The sequence below is a fragment of the Pollachius pollachius genome, assembly GCF_949987615.1.
Source record: "Pollachius pollachius genome assembly, chromosome: 12".
Classification (NCBI taxonomy): domain Eukaryota; kingdom Metazoa; phylum Chordata; class Actinopteri; order Gadiformes; family Gadidae; genus Pollachius; species Pollachius pollachius.
In genome coordinates this window covers 905897-930228 of record NC_136945.1, presented here as the reverse complement: position 1 = coordinate 930228, position 24332 = coordinate 905897, and the positions used below count along the sequence as shown (strand labels likewise).

The 24332-nt window shown below is 44.2% G+C and overlaps 2 protein-coding genes across 3 annotated transcripts; both read right to left on the bottom strand.

Annotated features, from left to right (window-relative positions):
• Nucleotides 1-688: 688 nt before the first annotated feature.
• Nucleotides 689-16067, bottom strand: rbbp5 (retinoblastoma binding protein 5). Of its 2 annotated transcripts, none has more exons than XM_079747553.1 (14): nucleotides 15937-16067; nucleotides 15607-15632; nucleotides 13934-14106; nucleotides 13600-13740; nucleotides 13031-13193; nucleotides 12396-12505; nucleotides 10511-10630; nucleotides 9780-9933; nucleotides 9405-9476; nucleotides 8245-8362; nucleotides 8092-8161; nucleotides 3799-4034; nucleotides 2200-2457; nucleotides 689-1019 (listed from the first exon to the last, which is right to left on the bottom strand). In XM_079747553.1, the coding sequence occupies exons 1-14, from the start codon at nucleotides 15953-15955 to the stop codon at nucleotides 967-969; spliced, it is 1713 nt and encodes a 570-aa protein (XP_079603679.1). In that variant the 5' UTR covers nucleotides 15956-16067; the 3' UTR covers nucleotides 689-966. The 2 variants fall into 2 exon arrangements, with proteins under 2 accessions (XP_079603679.1, XP_079603680.1); XM_079747554.1 differs by having other exon boundaries at nucleotides 2380-2457.
• A 1864-nt stretch (nucleotides 16068-17931) lies between these two features.
• LOC307084009 (transmembrane protein 263) lies at nucleotides 17932-23652 on the bottom strand. Its single transcript, XM_079748119.1, has 3 exons — nucleotides 23310-23652; nucleotides 21729-21816; nucleotides 17932-18878 (listed from the first exon to the last, which is right to left on the bottom strand). Exons 1-3 carry the CDS (start codon nucleotides 23316-23318, stop codon nucleotides 18592-18594), a joined length of 384 nt encoding a protein of 127 aa, XP_079604245.1. The 5' UTR covers nucleotides 23319-23652; the 3' UTR covers nucleotides 17932-18591.
• Between the last annotated feature and the right edge of the window lie 680 nt (nucleotides 23653-24332).

The window sequence follows — 24332 nt, the reverse complement described above, 5'->3', positions numbered from 1 at the left end:
TCACACCTAGGGTAACGTGCACTACTACTATAGTGGTATGTACAGTACTCACACCTAGGGTAACGTGCACTACTACTATAGTGGTATGTACAGTACTCACACCTAGGGTAACGTGCACTACTACTATAGTGGTATGTACAGTACTCACACCTAGGGTAACGACGACGGCACCGTGAAGGATGATCTAAAAAGAAGTGCAGTATGGACCTTGAATTGAATCCAAAGTCCCAGTATTGATCAATTGCAGACCACAATGAGGAAATGCAGGGTTCGGGACGGTCTGGTCGCCCGAGGGGGGGATCAGCGGGCTGAGGGGGCCTTTGGTCCGGTGGGAGACCTGCTGGGGACATCAAGGTCGACCCTGGGCCCTAGAGAGCTGCAGGCGAAGGCTCCCCCCCCCGGAGATGTACCCAGTATAGAACCCAATGCTAGCAGCTTCGACAATAGTTAGTATCTGAGTTAACATCTCTGACACTAGTTTTTACTCTGATTTGTTTTTAACATCTCCAGTTTAGAGCTTATCTGACGTGTTTCTAACGTGTTATTCACCAGTTATGCTTGTTGAATAACATCATTGAAGCAGCGTCAGAAGGATTGCTAGCCCAATGCTAACACTAAACCACAGAGCTAACACTACAAAAATAATCAAGGACCTTTAAGTCTGAATAAACAAAACTACACACAAGAGCAAAATAATAACCACAGCTTTAATATATACTTATAAAAAAACTTTTTCCAAAATTTGCCACAAAAAGGACAATGGCTGTTCAGATAATCGTATCAATAAAAGAGATTAAGAGATCGCACACACAGCTAAACATAAAGAGCAAATTAAGAATTATTCTGACTTTATTCACAGGATTTTTCTAAAAAGTTAAGTTGTGTTTTTCGGGGGTTTGAAGGCTAAACGTAGAGAGGAGCTCTATGGTTCAGCCTGTAGTTTTTCCAGATCTTTTGGTGCAAAGATCAATCCATACCGCCAATTTCATGTTGTTTGTATGACTGTGAAACCAGACTCCCTGCAAAGTAAAATAAAAAATAATACTGTTAAGTTAACATTCTACCCAAAAATACATTTCCCCACTCGAGTCTATGTTAAATCTTTTTTTTATTCAATTGAATTTGCAGTGGCAACACTTTATAAGGCTATTCATCTCCTGCCAAGACCTACATTCACAAGCTAGAACATGAAATACAGACGATAAACCAGAGCAGCAGAAGTGCATTAATTAAAAGCAACCTGTGGAAATCTGAAAAGTTGCTATTTCTTTATATTAATAAACAGAAGCATGTTTATTATTAACTGCCAATATTGTTACTGGTTAAATCCTGGTTAAAAACCACAAAGCTGCCATAATACCACTCTTATACTTCAGATAAAATAAAAGTAATTAGAAAATCAATAAAGTTGAACTTGAACTGCCACAGCCAAAAAATCAAGGTGCACATTTGTAATTGATATTTAGATGTAGTAGTAGTACATCAGAGATATATAGATGTAGTAGTGTGTCAGAGATGTATAGATGTAGTAGTAGTAGTATGTCAGAGATATAAAGATGTAGTAGTATGTCAGCGATATATAGGCAACCTTTGCTTATATTGAAAGCACAGAAAGTTCCACTAAAGCACACACACTCACACACATAATAATAATAATAATAATAATAATAATAATAATAATAAAAACATCACAAACCCAGGGAGGAGCGAGGCAGGAGAAGGAGGGTCAAAGGCCAAGCAGGAAATAGACAGAAACTAGCCACAAAAGTATAGCCAGCTACCACTCATTCAAAAGAGGTTATTTAATTTATGAAGCAACAACATCTAAAATTAACTCTACAAACGATTGACAGAATGAGACAAAGTACTGTGCATAGTATTATACAGCAATAATCTGGAATTAAACTATTCCACAATAGCACATATGTTAATGATGAAAGTACGTACATTAGCCTTAGCATCAATCAGTGACTCAATAGCTGGGATTGACAATGACTGTTGTCATGGTTACCAGGGATGCCCAGATGGCCTCTTTAAAGGACAACGCTGATGTCAACCGAGGGCTCTCTCTAGCCGACTCTTACGAACACATGAGATTCTTTGGGCTTTGTCTGTAGGCGCCAGCACGACCCTTATAAAGTGTTGCTCTGTGGGCCGCCACTAGGGGAGCCACTGAGCGGGACTAGTTCTGGGACTCACTGTGGGCAGCAGCGTCCTGACCCCCGGCCACGCCTCCTTCCACTCTGCCCTTCGTCCCTCCTCCTCCTCCTCCTGCGGCCCCCGCCCCAGACGGAGCCTCGGCGGAGGAGACGGGCCGCTCGCCCCCCCGGTCTGCCGCGCGGTAGGCCTTGGGCCTGAAGGAGAAGTCTTTCTCTTTACCTTTGGAGCCTTTGGGCCGTCCCGCCGTCTTCTTCTTGGACTTGCCGTCCCCCTTCACGCCCAGCAGGGGGTGCACCTCTGAGGGGGGAACACAGAGCAACAGAGTGCAGGTCAGACCAATGGCCCTCATGGACGTAGAAGTCACTCCTTGAGCCATCTACAAGTGCAGAACGTAGAACACTAGTGCGCGGCCAGGTCTGTATCCTCTCTATTCTGTAGTTGGGCTTCATGGTGTCTCACTGGTCAGACTGAAGATGAAACTAAAGACAGCAGACTGGCTCACGACCGGTTGACCGCAACGGTTCACTTTGATTTGCTTCAGAATCACCTCTGGATCAGAGATCTGGATCCTGGGCCTGGATCCTGGCAGGGATCTGGAGGAGCGTATATTTGGCTAAGTGTGAACACTACCTCGGGCAGTTAGAATCAACCCTTTTAGGGATTCAGGAGGATTAAGGAGACTCGGGTCTCTTACTAGGGTTGGGTAAAAATATCGATTCATGAATGAACTGCAATTTATTTGTTCTCGATTCAATTTCATTTCAGATTTTTTTTTGATCGATTATTTCGGTAAAAAGCACTATACACTTTTACATTTGTCCATCTTATGATTATTACTTTTATTTGTTCTAAACCAATACAAATAGGTATATGTAATAATATTTAGGTATTTTGTCATCTGCACGTATTATTGAATCGATATCGGAGCAATTGGATCAATATCGAATTGAATCAAATCGTTACCTAAAGAATTGGAATTTAATTGAATTAGTGAGGTACCTGGCAATACCAAGCCCTATCTCTTACCGTCACTGGGCTCCCCTGCAGCTCTAGGGTGGTGGGCCCTTTCTCTTAACAGGAGTAAGGAGACTCAGGTCTCCTACCGTCACTGGGCACCCCCTGCAGCTCTAGGGTGGTGGGCCCTTTCTCTTAACAGGAGTAAGGAGACTCAGGTCTCCTACCGTCACTGGGCTCCCAGCAGCTCTATGGCGGTGGGCCCTTTCTCTTAACAGGAGTAAGGAGACTCAGGTCTCCTACCGTCACTGGGTTCCCAGCAGCTCTATGGCGGTGGGCCCTTTCTCTTAACAGGAGTAAGGAGACTCAGGTCTCCTACCGTCACTGGGCTCCCTGCAGCTCTAGGGTGGTGGGCCCTTTCTCTTAACAGGAGTAAGGAGACTCAGGTCTCCTACCGTCACTGGGCTCCCTGCAGCTCTAGGGTGGTGGGCCCTTTCTCTTAACAGGAGTAAGGAGACTCAGGTCTCCTACCGTCACTGGGCTCCCAGCAGCTCTATGGCGGTGGGCCCTTTCTCTTAACAGGAGTAAGGAGACTCAGGTCTCTTACCGTCACTGGGCTCCCCTGCAGCTCTATGGTGGTGGGCCCTTTCTCTTAACAGGAGTAAGGAGACTCAGGTCTCTTACCGTCACTGGGCACCCCCTGCAGCTCTATGGTGGTGGTGCGGGCCTTCTTCTTAGCCGGCCCTCCATCGGCCGAGGGCTGCCTCTGCTTCTTGTCGCCCGTGCCCAGGCCCTCCTCTGTGGGGGTCACCTGACCAGAGGCCTCGGGTGGGGGTCCGAAAGGGTTCTCCTCTGGGTCCTCCACCTCTGGGGCGATCGGCAGGTACAGCAGGGCTTTGTAGTCCTCAAGCTCCTCATCACTGCACAGAAGGATGCAAACCAGCCTTGATTACATTTTCGCTGTGCTGGCGGCTGGGACCAAGAAAACAAACAGGTTTTCATTGTTCCATTTCCAAAAGACTTGTGAACCCTCCTGATGTCACTGACATCCCTTTGGTTTCCCTCGGCAGATCTGTCTGGCCTCTCCTAAACGTTTAAAGGGGCCGTGAATAGGATCTGGTGCCCTCTACTGGTGATGTTGCAGTTTGGGGCTGAATCCTCCCGCCTATCGCCCAATGCCAGGTTTAATAGAGCAGTACCGATCCTATTCTTTGGTAAACACTGTGGACTCATCGCTGTGATCGTGTCTTTAGTAACCCGTGTATGATCCCTGTAATTCGGAGCATGAAGATCGGTTGAATATCCAATACATTTAAAAATTGTAACAAGATTCTTGCACCATTCTTAAAGTCAAATTTAAGACCAACACATATATAAATTAAAATGTCTGAAAAATAATTTGATAGAAAAGGGAATTTATTGAGTCACTTATAAGACCTTACTATCAACCTCATTTTGAGTGAAACTTCACATCTTAAACAGCGTACTTTCATACTAAGAAATATGGAATCTGTTATGCAGTTCTGACCATGACCTAGCTTGCTGAACTTGATTTGACTCCACTGAAAAGGAAACAATGTGAACATAGCGTATTTCTTTTATAGTTTTAGATATTATTGTCTTTTATTTATTTGTTTATCTTTTTTCAAACCCATTTAAATGTATGCAAGTGTTAAATGTGTAAAATAATAAATAACTGAAAAAATAAATAACTATCCTGTGTCAAATAGCACAAAGGATAACTTGGAAAGTTGGAAAAAGAAAACATCAAACAAATGTGAATAGATGACACAACAAGAGCCTTGGTCAACCGGTCAACAGACCAAAGTCATTCAACATCTCCTGCCAGACATAACTCCCAAACTCTTTAAGATATGTGGCGTAGTTCTTCTCCTTTCTTCTCAATTTCCCGTTCTGTCCGCCAACTCTCCTTTCTTCTTCTTGCATCTTTTTCTCATCGTATTGGATTTTGTGATAAATTCGGCCACCTTGGTGCCTGTTGTATTCTCAGCCTTTTCTGCCATGCTGTCTGCATCCTTTTCCAGTGTTCTGCATACATTTGCAATGGTCTTTCTTTACCTGCGCAGCTCCTCAAGCTCATCTTCAGCCCGTTTGCTTTTTCCCCGTTCTTCCGTCTTCTGCTTTTTGTTCCTCTCCTCTTCCAAGTGCATCCTGTATCTCCTGCGTGGTGTTCCACACTCAGTGAGCAGCTCTTTGGTTAGGGGCACCTTCCCCACTCCACCACACACCCTCACAAATGAGTCTCTGAGAGACTAGTGTCCTCCTCCATATTGCTCATCTCCACCTCCTTGTTTATGGAGGACCCACGCTCCACAGTAGCTTGTCCATGAGACAGCAGCAGCAACTTTTCAACAAAGCTCCAAAGTTTTGGAAAACCCTTCGTGGCCTTGTGCAGGAACATGTCCACTGTTGCTCTTCCATCAGACACACTGAAGGCCAGGAATTCCTCTCCTCTGGCCTCACTGAATAGGAACTTCTGAAACTGCTGAGCAATCTCATCACCTGTGTTTAGAACAACAAAAGCACATTTTTTCCAACTAATACTATAGCTTTTGAAAATCACAAGATGTAAGATTTTATTAAATATATCCTGTAAAATTAACATATTAGGCAGCAGGACATTTGTTATGTCTGACAGTATGTGTATTGGGTATATTTAATTATATAACACAACACTATTAACAAACAATATTTATCAAAGATACTGAGAACAGGTTAATAACATTTAAAGAAGGTGCCCAAATATTATCTATGTTGAACTCAAGGTAGTTATTAATTCCTTATGTCAACATATATTACCAGCTGTGACTCCTCCTGTCACTTCTTGTCCTGCACAAATTTCAGGATGAGGGCCTTCATTTTTTGGAGGCACATGTCAGTCTCTGAGTACATCTTGGAGGGGTCAAATCTGGAGAGGTCATCGATGGATGTTTGTACTTGCAACCTCTGATTATTGCGCACTTGCACTTTGACTCTAACTTGTTTTATTATGAGTAACTGCAGGCAGTGATCTCCTGTTCTGTACAGTATGTGTGTAATTTAAATATTTGACCACAAGGGGGCCTCAAGCAATATTTCTTACTGTAGCTTTATTTCTTATTTCAAATTGCTACAGAACTACAGAACAGGAGATCAATGCCTGCAGTTAAATTATGTTTTAATATATTTGTTGTCTCTGTATTTAATGTCCTGTCTGTAACTTTATATTGTATAGGCCTAGTTGTTATCCAATCTTAACAGGTATCATTTGAGAATAAGACCCCATGTCTAAAAGAGATTAACTATAAGGTTAAAGAAAAAGTTTCTTATTGATTTGCACCTACAGAGATCAAAAATCTATTGAAGGAGAACACACTGACAGTGAACACTACACACAGACACACACAATTTAATTAATTTACTGTTTGGAATACTTACATTAAAATGATCCAGCATGTCTTCCGCTCTGGAGTGGCCCATGAACTGTGATCCATAGTACCGCGATATGACATGGCTGTCGGTGTCGTCCGTGGTCCAGTACCTCACATGGATATCCATCTTTTTGCTTTTAGCGGTTTTGTTCATACTCTCGTCGAACATGAGGACGTACTGTTTGTCGTTTAAGCTGCTTGACAGCTCTCTTTTTATGAAAGATGCAATGCCGTATTTGGCCAGATAGGCCGTTTTGTTTTAACCACAGGTGAACGACTTCGCAAACTCCGAATCTGGGAACATAGCAGCCAAGACGCTACTAATGTCCTCGTTCGATTTGAAGGATTGTGTCTACTCAACGTGTGGAGAACCCACAATACCTCCGCCTTCTGGGTTTCTGGTGGCGACACAGAGCTGGTTAACATCGTCTGATGTGCAGTACTAGCCACGGATGCTGAACTTTTCGGTCCACTTCTTTCAAATAATACGGGCATCGGTGTAGTCCCGCTAGCTGCCGCGGAGTATCGGATATGTTTCTGCAAGCTCATGTGGGACTCAAGAGCTTTTGCTCCCATGGTCCCTAGTATGAATGACTTTCAGCATAAACGACACCTTGCCTCATAGTCACCTGCCTTCTCCAACCACCCCCGAAACCTATCCTCCTCCAACCATTTCTCATTGAATTTGCACCGTCCCATCCTGAAAGTAGCGCCAGTTGGCCTACTGATGTCAACCGTCACTAGCTAAAAGTAGCGCCAGCCAGTTAGCCTACTGATGCCAACGTTAGCATCCTGAAAATGCCGTAATTAAAAGACACACTATGTGATTTGTTGTGTGCGACAATTTCCCCTTTAGTCTTAAAAAACCCTCTGCAAAATGTAATCCCTAGAGCAAATTTAAGACAATTTATGGCCTTAATTTCACACAAAATAAAGTAAGACTTTTTAAGGACCTGCAGGAACCATGTGTAAACAAGGATTTTGTACACGGTCCCGATGGATCTGTGCTGCTATGTATTTCACTTCAGTCTGGAGACTCCTGCCGGTTCATTATCTTAGAAGGTCAAAGGCGGGGGAACTCCCCCTGGCCAGCTGCACCCTCATGACGCTCAGAAACTATATGTGTTAAATGGAAACAAAGCGTTCATCCAGTCGTGGTCTTTGTTGGCCTGTTGCATCTGTAGCCAGCAACTGGAGGGTTGGGCGGGAAATGAGGACCGCCGTATGGGATACACTTTGGAGAGTCAACTTTCTGTTTTGTAAACTATAGCCGATAAACTTAAAATAAAGATGGGCAGGATGTTGCCTAGGTTTGAATAACTGACTCTGCAATGGGAGTCACTCACACACCAGCTATCTTTAAACATGACCCCCTAATTAACAGGGATGGTGTTCCTCATGAGGCCTGTTTTTAGATCAGGCTGATGCAGACAACATGTTGTAAAGCTAGTATTGGCCAATACAAATAAGGCAATGGGAAAAGAGCTTGAATACCCATTTGTTATACGAGACATGAATAAGTGATTATCGCATTGAAGTCACTTACCTGCTGCAAAATGCAACAATGGGGTCCACAGTGGTGACATCCACCTCCTCATCCTCTGCAGCATCTCCACCTGAAGCACACCAACAGAGCCAAATCAAAAACACACTCAGCAGCAGCAGCAGCCCACCGTACTGATATGCAAAGTGCGCCCACCCGTCTGCTCCGGTTCACTCTTGTCCTCGTCTTCGATGTCAAACTCAGACTCCCTCTCCTCGTACTCCACGTTCTCGTCCAGCTCCTTGAAGTCTGGGGCGAAGGCACTCCAGTTTTCCTTTAACCAGGAGAAGCAAATGGTGATCAGGTGCAGTGTTTCCGCTAGAAAGAAATTGGTGCCGGTCATATGACCTGGAAGGTTTCATTTTAACGTTTTTTTTTTTTTTTTTTACTTCTTTCGATCTCTGGCAGCTGTGAAGCGTGGGTTAGGGTTAGGGTTTTCAAAATGTATCGAGAGTGTCTCTGCTGCTTGCAATGCGCATGAGCCTCGTGGCTCTTCCTTCCCCAAGGCGGCTTCGCTGAGCAGTCTTTATTAGAGCTTAGATCGGGCCCAGAAAATCAAGCCCGGCCCGGCCCGACACGTCAACTGTAATTATGAGTCAGATTTCAACCCAACATTTTTACATAGTTACACAATACATGTGTAACTTTATACACATTTGTTACTTAGGCCTACTCTGCTGAATATATGTGTAAGGAATAATGTATAGAACGCCGGTCATTTGCCAAAACGAAAAAATAACTTCACATGGTGTGTCTTTTTACAATGTAATCGTTACCAGCATTCGTAGTCTTGATCAGCAGTGAGATAGTCCGCCAAAGACGGTGACGTCGCTTAGCAACCGAAGACGCTGGGGTTGACAAGTTACCGGACTACTACCCATGCAAGTGAACGGAGCGTTCCACGGCATTGAGAAGAACCGTGTAATAAAGGCCTATAATATTTCTGTTTATGGCATAGATTACTCCTCAGATTAGGCCAATAAAGCAATGATAAAAAAAAACTAGAAAAAACACAAACGGCCCGGCCCGACCCGGCCCGAGGATAGTGGTGGGAGATATCGGGGGGCCAGGTCGGGTCAATGAAAAACCCCCATTGTTTAACATGAATTGGCTAAACAAATGACCGCTGTAGCATATTTAAACACAATTCAAATTGTGCAGAGAATTATTTCCATTGGTCATTCTGAGACATTTAGAATTTTCAGTCCTCCTCATTTTTTGACCGGTAATTACCGGACAACTTAAACTCTGATCAGGTGATGGCGGCATTTCACCGGAATCTACCACATCTGACTGGATTAGTAGAGTTCCCTTACCACTTGGTTCTGGGCCCAGATGGACACAACGCCACTGGAGATGGAGGTGATGATTGGTCGCACAGGATGCCACTAGAGAGGGGTCAAAGTTCATAGTGGGTAAAACAATATGACTGCAAAAAACGAACCAAACAAGTTGAAATGTTGTGCCTGCACCTCGTTCAACATTCAGTAGTTGTCTGGGTGTTTACTGCCTGCACCTCATTTCAACATCTAAACCACTAAGGTCAAACTGCAACATATTCCTCCTCATCCAAAGGGACCACTGAGCCATGAGCGTCGTTGTGTTCACATCTATAAGGGACCAAATAGACCTTCCACATGTGTGAGGTATGTACTCATGCAGGCACTATGATAAGAGTGGGAGGCCCTTACCGCCACGTCCAACAGCAGCTCCCCCCTGGTACCGTGCAGGATCTTCACCAGGTTGCCGATGCTCTTCTCCCAGATGTACAGTGCATGCTGCCGGGCGGAGCCGGCCACAATGTACTCTCCGTCTCCAGAGAAGCAGCAGCGCTTCCAGGGAGTTCTGATCACAGAAGGGTGATTGATGAAGGCATAGTGGCGATGCTGATGTCGGGAAGGATACCGACATAAGCATCCAATACGTGGATGATGTGTGTAAGTGTCTGTCTGATCATGATAATGTTTCTGTTTCTGATTGCATCTGTGCGTGCCTGTTCGTGCTTGTCTGTGCTGTTAATATATTAGCAGCAGTCTTTAGTTCCAGTAGGCACTTTCCCCTCTAATTAACTATTCTGTCGGTTCTAGTGTGTTGCAGTGACTGCAACTGAATGCCTGGATTCTCCTTATGGTTAACCGGCCAGAACTGATTTAAAATGTTTTGCCTGTATAGATATATAAATGTGTGTCAATTATGGCATCCATTGTATTCCTGACCATCCCTGGGAGGAGGGATCCCCCCTCCTCAAGATTTCTTCCTTGCTAGTTAAGGGAGTTTTTGTGGTGTCATAAATATTTGGCCTGTTAAGCCCTTTGAGACTGTAACGGTGATTAAGGGCTATACAAATACATTTGAACTACATGATTTAATGAGGCCTGTTTGTAGAATACGACCGGGGGTGTTGTTGGGGGCCACTGATCACCTGTTGACCAGATCCTGGAGCTTCTGCAGGGGCTCCGGCTCCCCGTCCTTGCCACACGTGAGGATCTCCCTGCCGTCGTACACCCTGATGATCCGGTCCGCCGTGTTGATGAGGAAACAACTGCAGCACAGACCAAAGGAGGGAACACGGGAGAATCAGCATCAGAGCAGAGAAAGGTCCACTTTTCGGTCCACTTCCCCCTCTATTCACGGGGGTTAGTGTTATACAACAACCAGTACGGCCCTGTGCTATATACAGTGGGGCAAAAAAGTATTTAGTCAGCCACCAATTGTGCAAGTTCTCCCACTTAAAAAGATGAGAGAGGCCTGTAATTTTCATCATAGGTAAACCTCAGCTATGAGAGACAAAATGAAAAAAAAAAATCCAGAAAATCACATTGTCAGATTTTTTTAAGAATTTATTTGCAAATTATGGTGGGAAATAAGTATTTGGTCAATAACAAAAGGTCATCTCAATACTTTGTTACATGCCCTTTGTTGGCAATGACAGAGGTCAAACGTTTTCTGTAAGTCTTTACAAGGTTTTCACACACTGCTGCTGGTATTTTGGCCCATTCCTCCATGCAGATCTCCTCTAGAGCAGTGATGTTTTTGGGCCTTCGCTGGGCAACACGGACTTTCAACTCCCTCCAAAGATTTTCTATGGGGTTGAGATCTGGAGACTGGCTAGTCTCCAGGACCTTGAAATGCTTCTTACGAAGCCACTCCTTCGTTGCCCGGGTGGTGTGTTTGGGGTCATTGTCATGCTGAAAGACCCAGCCACGTTTCATCTTCAGTGCCCTTGCTGATGGAAGGAGGTTTTCACTCAAAATCTCACGATACATGGCCCCATTCATTCTTTCCGTCACACGGATCAGACGTCCTGGTCCCTTGGCAGAAAAACAGCCCCAAAGCATGATGTTTCCACCCCCATGCTTCACTGTAGGTATGGTGTTCTTTGGATGCAACTCAGCATTCTTTCTCCTCCAAACACGACGAGTTGAGTTTTTACCAAAAAGTTATATTTTGGTTTCATCTGACCATATGACATTCTCCCAATCCTGTTCTGGATCATCCAAATGCTCTCTAGCAAACTTCAAACGGGCCAGGACATGCACTGGCTTTAGCAGGGGCACACGTCTGGCACTGCAGGATTTGAGTCCCTGGCGGCGTAGTGTGTTAGTGATGGTAGCCTTTGTTACTTTGCTCCCAGCTCTCTGGAGGTCATTCACTAGGTCCCCCCGTGTGGTTCTGGGATTTTTGTTCACCGTTCTTGTGATCATTTTGACCCCACAGGGTGAGATCTTGCGTGGAGCCCCAGATCGAGGGAGATTATCAGTGGTCTTGTATGTATTCCATTTCCTAATAATTGCTCCCACAGTTGATTTCTTCACACCAAGCTGCTTACCTATTGCAGATTCAGACTTCCCAGCCTGGTGCAGGTCTACAATTGTGTTTCTGGTGTCCTTTGACAGCTCTTTGGTCTTGGCCATAGTGGAGTTTGGAGTGTGACTGTTTGAGGTTGTGGACAGGTGTCTTTTATACTGATAAGGAGTTCAAACAGGTGCCATTAATACAGGTAAACAGCCTCTTAAAGAAGAAGAAGTTACAGGTCTGTGACAGCCAGAAATCTTGCTGGTTTGTAGGTGACCAAATACTTATTTTCCACCATAATTTGCAAATAAATTCTTAAAAAAAATCTGACAATGTGATTTTCTGGATTTTTTTTTTCATTTTGTCTCTCATAGCTGAGGTTTACCTATGATGAAAATTACAGGCCTCTCGTCTTTTTAAGTGGGAGAACTTGCACAATTGGTGGCTGACTAAATACTTTTTTGCCCCACTGTATATAGATCTTTAGTTGAGGAAGGTAACTTCTACTTTACCTGCCCTTGCGTGCAAACTCAATGGACTTGATGGCGGTTGTGTTGCTGGTGCCTGTGGTGACCCTGAAGGAGGCCACCAGCTCCTGGGTGTTGGTGTTCAGGACCAGGATCTACGCAGACAACACTTGACATTTACTTGGAGGTTCCAAACATATTTCTATCAATGTTGTTCTCCACATCTTGAAGATGGGGGGGGGGGGGGGGGGTTCTCAACATCTTGCCTTCTACAAGCCTAAAGTCCCATGAAGGACGCCTTGTTTACAAAGGAAAGTCATAGTGTTTCTGTAACGGCCAACAGACCGAACAGCAGTACAGCTTCCATCATTAGGCAATGTCAAGGTTAACTATTTAAAAATATTCTCGTGAATCTCAAATCAATGGACTTTCTTTCTCATTGAAACCATTTAATTATGACCTGCACTTGTCATTTCCTCAAGATCCTCCACAAACCCATCACTCACCCTGGTGATAAAACCCTGTTTCATCCCAAAATCTATTAAGAGCATAAAAGGGGCGTCAATATAGCACTACAGGTTCTGGATACGGTGAGTGCATAGAGTGAGTGTTGAGAACCGAGGACAGCTTCAGAAACTATGCTAGTAAACAATGCTGAAGATGTCAGCAATAGCGCTGACCTTTCCCTTGGCGTTTCCAGTGTAGATGAACTCTCCCCGTCTGTCAAAGGCGGCCACCACGTTGAGGTCTGAGTCGTCGTCAACAGGCAGGACCACGTGTTTGGAATCTGACAGAGTCAACAACACTGGAGCCGACTTCATGGGACAGACCAGAACTTTGTCCCTGAAACACAGACAGCATGTGTAACGTAAATATACACTTAAAAAACTAAACACTTATCCCTTGCAAGAGCCATTGAACCCCCTCCACAGCCTGGTAATAAGTCTCAAATGAGTGTGAACATAGTTATCTGTGCAATTTTGTCACCGTTACTGAAACATCACGATGAGGCGGTGTTTGTGGATGTGCTGAGCTCTGCCTGGGCAGTGGTTGATGTTGATTGCTACTTCCAAGAGAGGGTTATGCTTCTCGAATACTTATACTGTAACACCAGTGTGTGAAGCATTTCATGTACGACATTGCTCGTACACAACGACGGCACTGAACGTCTTCCAAACATGTGCTGTCTGAATGATGATATCATCGTCTATAATAAATAATGAGTCATCAAACATGTTGATCCACTTACAGGTCTCTTGGATGATACTGGAGTTTTAGGATTGGCGATGGAAACCGGAATCTCTGGTCGCAGTCCCCCGTCAGGACGTCCCACTGAGACACGATGTTGTCTGTTGAGGCGCTGACCAGCTTGTGGCCATCTCGACTCCAGCTGTAGGTAGAGAACAACTGTGTAAGACTAAGAAGGCACGCGTGCGTGTCAAACACCCTCTCTAATTTATTTGATTATTAACTGTAGCTTGCGCTTTAGGCAGTCCTAGAAATTGAGCTTGAGCATACGCACATTTTGCAATTGACAAGTAACGAACAATAGTCTAGCTACAGTTGTGTCTGCTGTATTTCACCATAAGGAGCACACGGGGTGGATGTGGGCGCTGATGATCTTAGCGATGCCTCGCGTGAGGAAGTCCCAGATGACAATGCGCCCGTCGTTGCAGCCCACCGCCAGCAGGGTGCCCCAGCGGTTGAAGGTGCAGGTGAGGGCCATACTGATGCAGTCGAGGGTGCCATCTGCCTCCTGTCAAAAGTATTAAACAAGCACGACTGAATGAGTTCAAGTGAAGACAAATCACCCAAAACAATCAATGCCATTCTAATGTAGGGTCACATAGTGATCCCATCGTGAGATAAAATGCTAATTGTATTTGTTTTTAATACGCCCACTCGGAATGGATATCCTTATCTGAGCCGACATGGGACAACATTTTTATCCACTGAGTATGTAATGTGCATGTTCACTTAAAACACGGCTGGACATTAGTCACAGGTATAAATACTAAAAGACGATGAATGATGAAAGAATAGATCCAGGTCACTAGAGTCCTGGTGATGACGTTAGTGGGTCCACTACAGAGTCCTGGTGATGACGTTAGTCGGTCCACTACAGAGTCCTGGTGATGACGTTAGTCGGTCCACTACAGAGTCCTGGTGATGACGTTAGTCGGTCCACTACAGAGTCCTGGTGATGACGTTAGTCGGTCCACTAGAGTCCTGGTGATGACGTTAGTGGGTCCACTACAGAGTCGTGGTGATGACGTTAGTGGGTCCACTACAGAGTCCTGGTGATGACGTTAGTCGGTCCACTACAGAGTCCTGGTGATGACGTTAGTCGGTCCACTACAGAGTCCTGGTGATGACGTTAGTGGGGCCACTACAGAGTCCTGGTGATGACGTTAGTCGGTCCACTAGAGTCCTGGTGATGACGTTAGTGGGTCCACTACAGAGTCGTGGTGATGACGTTAGTCGGTCCACTATAGAGTCGTGGTGATGACGTTAGTCGGTCCACTACAGAGTCCTGGTGATGACGTTAGTCGGTCCACTACAGAGTCCTGGTGATGACGTTAGTGGGTCCACTACAGAGTCCTGGTGATGACGTTAGTCGGTCCACTAGAGTCCTGGTGATGACGTTAGTGGGTCCACTAGAGTCCTGGTGATGACGTTAGTCGGTCCACTACAGAGTCGTGGTGATGACGTTAGTCGGTCCACTACAGAGTCCTGGTGATGACGTTAGTCGGTCCACTACAGAGTCCTGGTGATGACGTTAGTCGGTCCACTAGAGTCCTGGTGATGACGTTAGTCGGTCCACTACAGAGTCCTGGTGATGACGTTAGTCGGTCCACTACAGAGTCCTGGTGATGACGTTAGTGGGTCCACTACAGAGTCGTGGTGATGACGTTAGTGTGTCCACTACAGAGTCCTGGTGATGACGTTAGTGGGTCCACTACAGAGTCGTGGTGATGACGTTAGTGGGTCCACTACAGAGTCGTGGTGATGACGTTAGTCGGTCCACTACAGAGTCCTGGTGATGACGTTAGTCGGTCCACTACAGAGTCCTGGTGATGACGTTAGTCGGTCCACTACAGAGTCCTGGTGTTGACGTTAGTCGGTCCACTACAGAGTCCTGGTGATGACGTTAGTCGGTCCACTACAGAGTCCTGGTGATGACGTTAGTCGGTCCACTACAGAGTCGTGGTGATGACGTTAATAAGTCCAGTACAGAGTCCTTGTGATGACTAACCTCGGGGTAGTTCTGACCAAACGATTCTTCAGACAGAAATCAGCCATCAGCCCAGTATGGAAGGAAGCAAATTAGCCTTCATTAGAGTAAACCTTTCAGAGTAAATCGTTGCAATTAAAATACACATCCATAAATAAGAAGCTGATGATAGTACGCGTTCTGTTTAATGAATTAAAGTGCAACGGACGTTTTAAAGTCATCGTTGACCAGATTATCCATGTATGGCGCTAGGTAGCTAATGAGTTAGAATAGCTAACTTCGCAGTAATCGATCAGAAACAGACACAGACACATCTCAACATGTTATGAAACACATAAATACATAGCTTACCGAGTAACTCTAAATTCATGTTTGCAATCAGAGATTCCGTCTATTAACTCTGAAAATGCTACGACCACAACATTTAGCGCTTAGCTTCGTTGCTAACAACAACCAATGCGACTGGCGCTCATAGAGGACCACAAACAAAGTGTTCTCAAACATGCCTGTATTAAATAAAGATTACATTATGAAGAATAACAACCAATACAATGATTATATGTATTTATACAATGCAACACAAATACAATTAATATATTTCATATTTCTAATTACACGAAAGAAAAGCAATTTCCAATCGTTTAATGATATATTATCCTGTTAAAGTTGCAGTAGATGCTATGTAACATTTAGTAAAATGCGCTATGAGAAACGGAGTACGGAGGGAAGGAGATATTTTATGTTTGATTAGATTCAAACTCTTAATCTCTTCTAGATATATATATATATATATATATATATATATATATATATATATATATATATATATATATATATATATATATATATATATATATATAAAGATTATTAAGACGCAGCTTGCCTGCGGATTCAGCACACTCTTTTGTGGAGACCAGGGGCAATTTTCAAAAGCAAGTCAGGTCTCTTATGTTTGGTTAGGTCCAAGCCACCATCCAAATACTACCAGGTTTTCTTGTGATATCTCAAAGATCCAAATCTTGTGTTGGGGTCAAATGACGGACAGAGTCTGTATTTATGGACAAATTGGACATATATGAGGGTTAAAGGCAAGGGCGTATGAACCGGGGGGGACGGAGGGGACATGTCCCCTCCAGTATTGTAGACAGGCGCATTTGTCCCACCTAAAAATTATACCGGGGAGAAAAATATTTTATTTTATTTTGAAAGCGCAACACAGCGTCTTGTCACTGCTTCTTATTCTAAAAAACTGGATGATTGAGCGTGCAATTAAATAATTGATTTGATATTTATCAGTTCATTACTGCCATTCAAAATGTCTTTTCCTTTACATTTACAAATGTATCTTTTTAGTAGAATAAAATATATTTGTGAATTTTTTCAGTGTAGTTAATTTATGACATATTTCTGTTCAAACCATTAATGGATCTGTCAGGTTTCCGATATGTGTCCCTCCCAATTTTAAACTCATTCCTACGCCCCTGGTTAAAGGAGACATATTATAGTGTTTTCGCAACAAGTAAACATAGTATTTGAGTTCCAGAAAACATTTTTTTGAAGCTGTTTGCTGGAAATGGCTTTTACGAAAGAAATCTCCCCTACCGCTATTCCCCTCTGTTTCAGTCCCTTCAGAATGCGCTGTTTCTGGTGTCTGTAGCTTTAATGCAAATGAGCTGCTGCCCATTGACCAATGAGCTGTCAGACTGAACCACAGCATGGAGGAGAAGGGATTGTTGCCGTTTGCTGACTCCTGGAGCCGAGTTCCCCCCGCCAGAGCTGCTCGTCTGCTGGTCCACAAAATCGTAGCTATGCTCTGATTGGAGGAGAGTGGGGAAGTGGGAGGTAATATTCAAATGCCCCCTTCCTACATAGAAGGGGGCGCCGAAACTGACTGGCTCGTTTGGTTACTGTAGGCATGGTATTTTCAGAAATGCATATCTCACTCAAAAAACCATGTACTGACTTTTTTCAAAGTTTGTATGCGTGTGGGAGCACCAGAACAACACCCCAAATCCAAGGAAAATTGTTGTTTTCATAATATGTCCCCTTTAACCGTCTAAGTCAATGGTATTTAAAATAGTATTTGAGTGTAAACTCTAGAAAATAGAATGGCACATATGTGGCGCATGGATAGGTCATGCTCTCGATGACAAAAGTCGTTAAGAAAATTGCATGGAGGATTAAAGCTTCAAATGTCTTTGAGCAGCACTCGCCCAATTATTACATTAGTGATGTTGGTTTGCAGAAATATCCGGTTCTCAAGAGTCCACAAAATACATTTTTCGATCAAACTACTGATTGGATGGAGAAAACACAAAAGTAGGTTGAATGATCCCAATATCTTTATTGAAAGGGCAAGTAAGGCATTGACATTAAAACTCACACCAATACTGTCCATTAGCAATGGATTTGCATATACATAACTTACATTTTGCATTGAAATGTTGTAATTCTAACAAAATACTTCCAACATACTCCTGATCTTGCAGACAGTAAACAGGTATTCGATCAAGAAGTACTTTGACTTTCTAGAGTTCCAGTATGTAGGCAAACGACTGGAGCTTTCAGGATTCATGAGGTTAGAAGACACTTGCTTAAATGAAACCGTGTACTTGTCATGAGATAATGACGGTGTGAATGATCCAATTATTCATTTACAAGTGATTCCTAAACACTAACCTAAGCCTGTATCTTATCGCCCTTTGAGAACAGTTTGAGCAGAGTATTGTTGCTAGCCACGAGTCAGTCAAGGCCCTCTTTGACTTTGACTCGATGTCTGAGGAATAATCACACCCAGCGATTATTCCTTACTTCCCTCTCAAGAAAAAACACACTTAAAAAATAAGAGCGCCGAATAAAGTATCCACATGCAATTCACTGGTCTGTACATAGGAAGATAAGAAAGTTCTGGAACGCTGAAAGACAAGGACCAGCCACACATGGAAACGCTCCACGGCTCAGGGTGGGGCAGTAAAGCGAAATGTTGACAAGTCCACGTGATTATCCTCACTCCGCCTTGTCTTTCCTTTTGGCCGTAAAGGGGACCTTATTGGCGACCGTGGAGCCCATGGAAGATACACCCCCGGCCACTGCGGACACGCCCCCCTTCACCAACCCGACGCCATAAGAGGGCACCGTGGTCACTGCAGTCTTGGTGATCTCCAGGCTCTTCCCGCCCACCCAGGCCACGCCCCCCACGGCCGCTCCAACGACCCCTTTGGTGACGTTGAACAGTCCGCCGGTGACTCGCCACACCATGCCGGGCGTGGCCACAGGGTGCTCCTTACCAGGATCTGTAGAGGAATAGGGAAACATGGTGGATTAGGGCCATTGTCCTGACAGGGCTGGATTCAATCTGCAGTGTCTGATTAGGTCCATGGTCCAAGAGGGCTAGATTCAATCAGCAGTGTTTGATTAGGGCCGTCGTCCTGACAGGGCTAGATTCAATTTACAGTGTTTGATTAGTGCCATGGTCCTAAAGGGCTAGATTAAATCTGCAGTGTTTGATTAGGGCCATCGTCCTAAAATGGCTAGATTAATTCTGCAGTGTTTGCAGGACACCGTTTTTCTTTCAAATAATCATTTATCTACGCAGCACATTTAACTGTAATATTGATTGGTATTGGTTGGCAAATATTAAGAAGGGGCAGTAGGTACGATTTAAGAGCTAGTATTTTAGTGTAAGTTGTTAGAAATGGCCCAGCCATCCGTTAGCTTTCAGTGACTCTGACGCTCTGAGCACATCAATCAATCAATCAGATATTCCTTTAACTGAAACAAAAAGGTACCTATGGTAACCACAGGTATGTGAATCATTGGATTCTCATAGTCCTGTCTGGTGATTTTAGGGGCCTCAGAAAGGAAATGAGGACCAAGTAGTTCTAGCTTTCTCTTCACACAGGTGGTTCACTTTTTGGAGCTAAGTGGGCCGAGCCAGTTAATATTGGCCACTGTATCCCTGAATTTGATTGGTCGTTGAATCCCTTAACATGATTCAAGGCAAACACTGTGTTTGCCTCAACTTGAATATATCTTCTCCTCATGCATGAGGACGGTATAAGACCAGTAAGCCGTCACAATGCTTCATGGGGAATTCCTGCTACGTAGAACGAACCAAAACCGTGCGCGTGAATTGGGATCAGAGGGAACAATTTATGAATCTGTTTGTTTTTTTTTCCTTAGTTCTGAGACGGAACTTATTTTTCAGTTTTATGGTATAGGACCGTAATGTATGTACATAATTTAATGTTCATGTTGAAAGTAATATAGCTATACAAGTTGTTATGTATCTCGTCTTGGTTTGCCCTCTTATAGACAATGCACAAAAATGTATGTGAGATTCACCATATGACTCGATTTTCCTCTCTACTTAAAGTTTTGTAGTATTAGTACTCTCATGAACAGAGAAATCCTGCACAACGGTGCAGTAAAAGGGGCCTCATTAATAAAAATCTGCCTGGATGCGTTGTGCGAACAAGAGGTCAGTTTTGCCGCTTTGCGGTGAAATGCCGGCATACTAGGTTTGGAATACATGGATCCCCTACCCTTATCCTCTTCATCCCAGTCTGACCAGAGCCTATAAAAAAAAGCGTCCGCCTCTGTCTGACGCTTTTCAACGAGCTTGTCCCTTACAATGGCTGATTCTTGTTTGAACTGCAGAGAAAATGGCCCTTACTCTATATTGCAGTTTTTATTCAATCCATATACAGTATATTCACATCCACATCCAAACACGGAGTCCATGGTTGGTTTTTGATTAAAAGCTGTGGGTCAGTCAAATCTGGGAGAACAGGGTGTTTCAATCTTTGCTTCAAATTAGTTTTAACCAATCATGTCAGTCTGGGCGATTTGTTAGCATTACATGGATCACAACTATTGAACAATCTGAACCACAACAAACACGAAATGCCGTGCCACTTTCTATTTGTATTTTGGCGTTTGTAACCATTATCTCCCTTTTTGTATTTTAGTTTTTTAAATGAGTGGCGCATTTTTAATAAATTTCTAGTTTCAAATTGATCAAAAAACACCAGTTTCCTTCCTAGCAAAATGAAGATATCCTTATGATTAATTATACCGTCATACTTTTCTTAAAACATTTGTTTATAATAATAAATAATGTAGGCAAATGTTAGTGTATTGTAGGCTGTGTAGTGGCCTCTTTATTCCCCCTGCCTTACTCTTGCTTGACATAGCAGTGGAACAAAGAGAAGAGCAGTAGAACAAAGAGAAGAGCAGTAGAACAAAGAGAGAAGAGCAGTAGAACAAAGAGAAGGGCAGTAGAACAAAGAGAAGAGCAGTAGAACAAAGAGAGAACAAAGAGAGAACAAAAAGAGAAGAGCAGTGGAACAAAGAGAAGAGCAGTGGAACAAAGAGAAGAGCAGTAGAACAAAGAGAAGAGCAGTAGAACAAAGAAAAGAGCAGTAGAACAAAGAGAAGCGCAGTAGAACAAAGAGAAGAGCAGTGGAACAAAGAGAAGAGCAGTGGAACAAAGAGAGAAGAGCAGTAGAACAAAGAGAAGAGCAGTAGAACAAAGAGAGAAGAGCAGTAGAACAAAGAGAAGAGCAGTAGAACAAAGAGAAGAGCAGTAGAACAAAGAGAAGAGCAGTAGAACAAAGAGAAGAGCAGTAGAACAAAGAGAAGAGCAGCAGAACAAAGAGAAGAGCAGCAGAACAAAGAGAAGAGCAGTGGAACAAAGAGAGAAGAGCAGTAGAACAAAGAGAGAAGAGCAGTGGAACAAAGAGAAGAGCAGTGGAACAAAGAGAAGGGCAGTAGAACAAAGAGAAGAGCAGTAGAACAAAGAGAAGAGCAGTGGAACATAGCAGTGGAACATAGAAGTTGAACAAAAAAGAGCAATTGAACATAGACCCTTCTGACTGCATAAGTCACCCTAATTAAGGGGCATTGAGTTCAGTTCTACACACTGGACCTTGAAAAGAAACAAACCAGCTATGTTTGAAGTTAAGGGTTGACAAAAGAACTCCAAAACTGACATTGTTTACGTAATAAAGTTAATTTCACCTTGGACGAATAAACTACCACACCGTAGTGCACCCATCATGCCTAAATACGCAAAGATGTCCTCTCATCCACTAATATCCACAGAGTTAATGACAGAACAGTGAACCAGAGAACAGGGCTACCTGCTGCTGGGTCGCTCTCCAGCCCCTCCGTGTTCTCCCCGGAGTTGCTGGTCCCGGGCTTCTCTTCTGAGCTCACGTGGTTAACGTCCTGGAAGGTTTCAGGAGAAAGGATCACAGTAAGAAAACAGCCCTCGACGTGGGACAGACTACAGGACAAAGCCAGTCTTCTGTAGCTTGAAAGACCAGGGGTTAAACACCTCTTTCTAGGCCTTTAGTTAATGCAGTTCCCCAATTAGCAGGTTAAGGTTCATTTAGACAGGTCAGGTTGTGGGGAGACGATAGTAACAATTAAGTGCATGTTAAGAAACATAGCCCTGTTAGAAGGAACTGTGTTTGCTGTGTAAAGATTACCAGTGTGGACTAAGGGATGTAAACCCCTGAGGACTAAGGGAGGTAAACCCCTGTGGACTAAGGGAGGTAAACCCCTGTGGACTAAGGGAGGTAAACCCCTGTGGACTAAGGGAGGTAAACCCCTGTGGACTAAGGGAGGTAAACCCCTGTGTACCAGGGGAGGTAAACCCCTGTGGACTAAGGGAGGTAAACCCCTGTGGACTAAGGGAGGTAAACCCCTGTGGACTAAGGGCGGTATAACCCTGTGCACTAAGGTAAGTATAACCCTGTGGACTGGACTAAGGGAGGTTTAACTCAGGTGGACTAAGGTAAGTATAACCCCTGTGGACTAAGGTAAGTACAACCCTGTGGACTAAGGTAAGTATAACCCCTGTGGACCGGACTAAGGTAAGTATAACCCCTCTGGACTGGACTAAGGTTAGTATAATCCTGTGGACCGGACTAAGGTAAGTATAACCCCTGTGGACTGGACTAAGGTAAATATTATCCTGTGGACCGGACTAAGGTAAGTATTATCCTGTGGACCGGACTAAGGCAAGTATAACCCCTGTGGACTAAGGTAAATATAACCCCTGTGGACCGGACTAAGGTAAGTATAACCCCTGTGGACTGGACTAAGGTAAATATTATCCTGTGGACCGGACTAAGGTAAGTATTATCCTGTGGACCGGACTAAGGTAAGTATAACCCCTGTGGACTAAGGTAAGTATAACCCCTGTGGACTAAGGTAAGTATAACCCCTGTGGACCGGACTAAGGCAAGTATAACCCCTGTGGACTAAGGTAAGTATAACCCCTGTGGACTGGACTAAATTAAGTATAATCCCTGTGGAGTAGACTAAGGTAAGTATAACCCCTGTGGACTGGACTAAGGTAAGTATAAGGGAGGTATTTAAGTCTGAAGGCACGATGAAACTGCCACGTTGAAAAGGGGCAGAAATAAAGCGCCCATTATGTAACGTGTAACGATTGTGACTCGATGCGTCAGACTCTTACAAGTTATTAAAGTTTTAAGAAACAGAAACCATCGAGCAATACTTAGTCTGTTAATGCACTGTGAGAAGTGGTCTTCTATATTTATACATTCCTGTCAAAGTAAAGATTAGTCTTCGATGACTACTCGTCAAACATTAACAAACAATTTAACAAACAATTGTATAGGATATTGAAAAAGGGATTCCCCGTCATACTCAAACTACTAGAACACACTGTGATAGATCCATCAAGTTACCTTCACCATGGCACCGGGGTCTTCTCGTGGCCGCAGGAGGACTTTAATAGAGTTGAGTTGATATTAAAGTGCACCTGGTGGCGAATCAACAGCCTCCCTCCGCTACTTTATCTCCAGGAGCTTGTTCTGATGTCCACAGGAGTGCAGATCTTCTCCGAGCACAGAGCTACTATGGTGTAAAGGTGTCCCTCAGTGCAGCATCCTCCAGTTTATGCGGACGTGGCGCCTCCACTGAACCTCCACAGCACTGGTTACACTAACATCTCCGGACATGCGTCACCCTACACGTCAACAATCTTTTTTTAACTGTAATAAACTTTCTGGCGCAATAGCCTTCGCCGTGATCTGGAACACATTCAGTGACAACTGGGAATACAACTTCAACGTGTTTTAAAAAGCAACTAAATAGATTAAATCCGTGCGTGGGTGCGCGTACACGTGTGTTAGTGTGTTTACTGGGTCGTACTGGGTGAAATGGTCTGGGCCCCGCCCCCCAGACACTGGGACACGTCACCACGTCCAGTTCCAATAAGTTTACACACTAATTAGACGTCGTGCAGTTCGAGAGCGCTATCACTAAAATGCGAAGCAAAAGTTAGCAAGACTGTGATGCGCAACACACTAGTGTTTTACACACGGCCTCCTGCTGGTTGTGATGATGAATGTTAACATAGGGCCCCCTGCTGGGCGTGAGGATGACTGTTAACATGGGGCCCCCTGCTGGGCGTGAGGATGAAGGTTAACATAGGGCCCCCTGGTGGGCGTGAGGATGAATGTTAACATAGGGCCCCCTGCTGGGCGTGAGGATGAATGTTAACATTCATCCAAAAAGTCATCCTGTTTTTAAATTAAACCCATTTGGAAAAGACGCAGAAACGAATGTGGAGTGGCATTGCCTGGAGAAAGCCCCTACTGGGCGTGAGGATGAGGAGGACCAGAGAACGGGGCTCAGGGGGAAGGCTAAGCTGGAACATCACCGCGGAGCTGCTGGTTTTGGGTTGTCACTAGACTGGCCAGATCAAC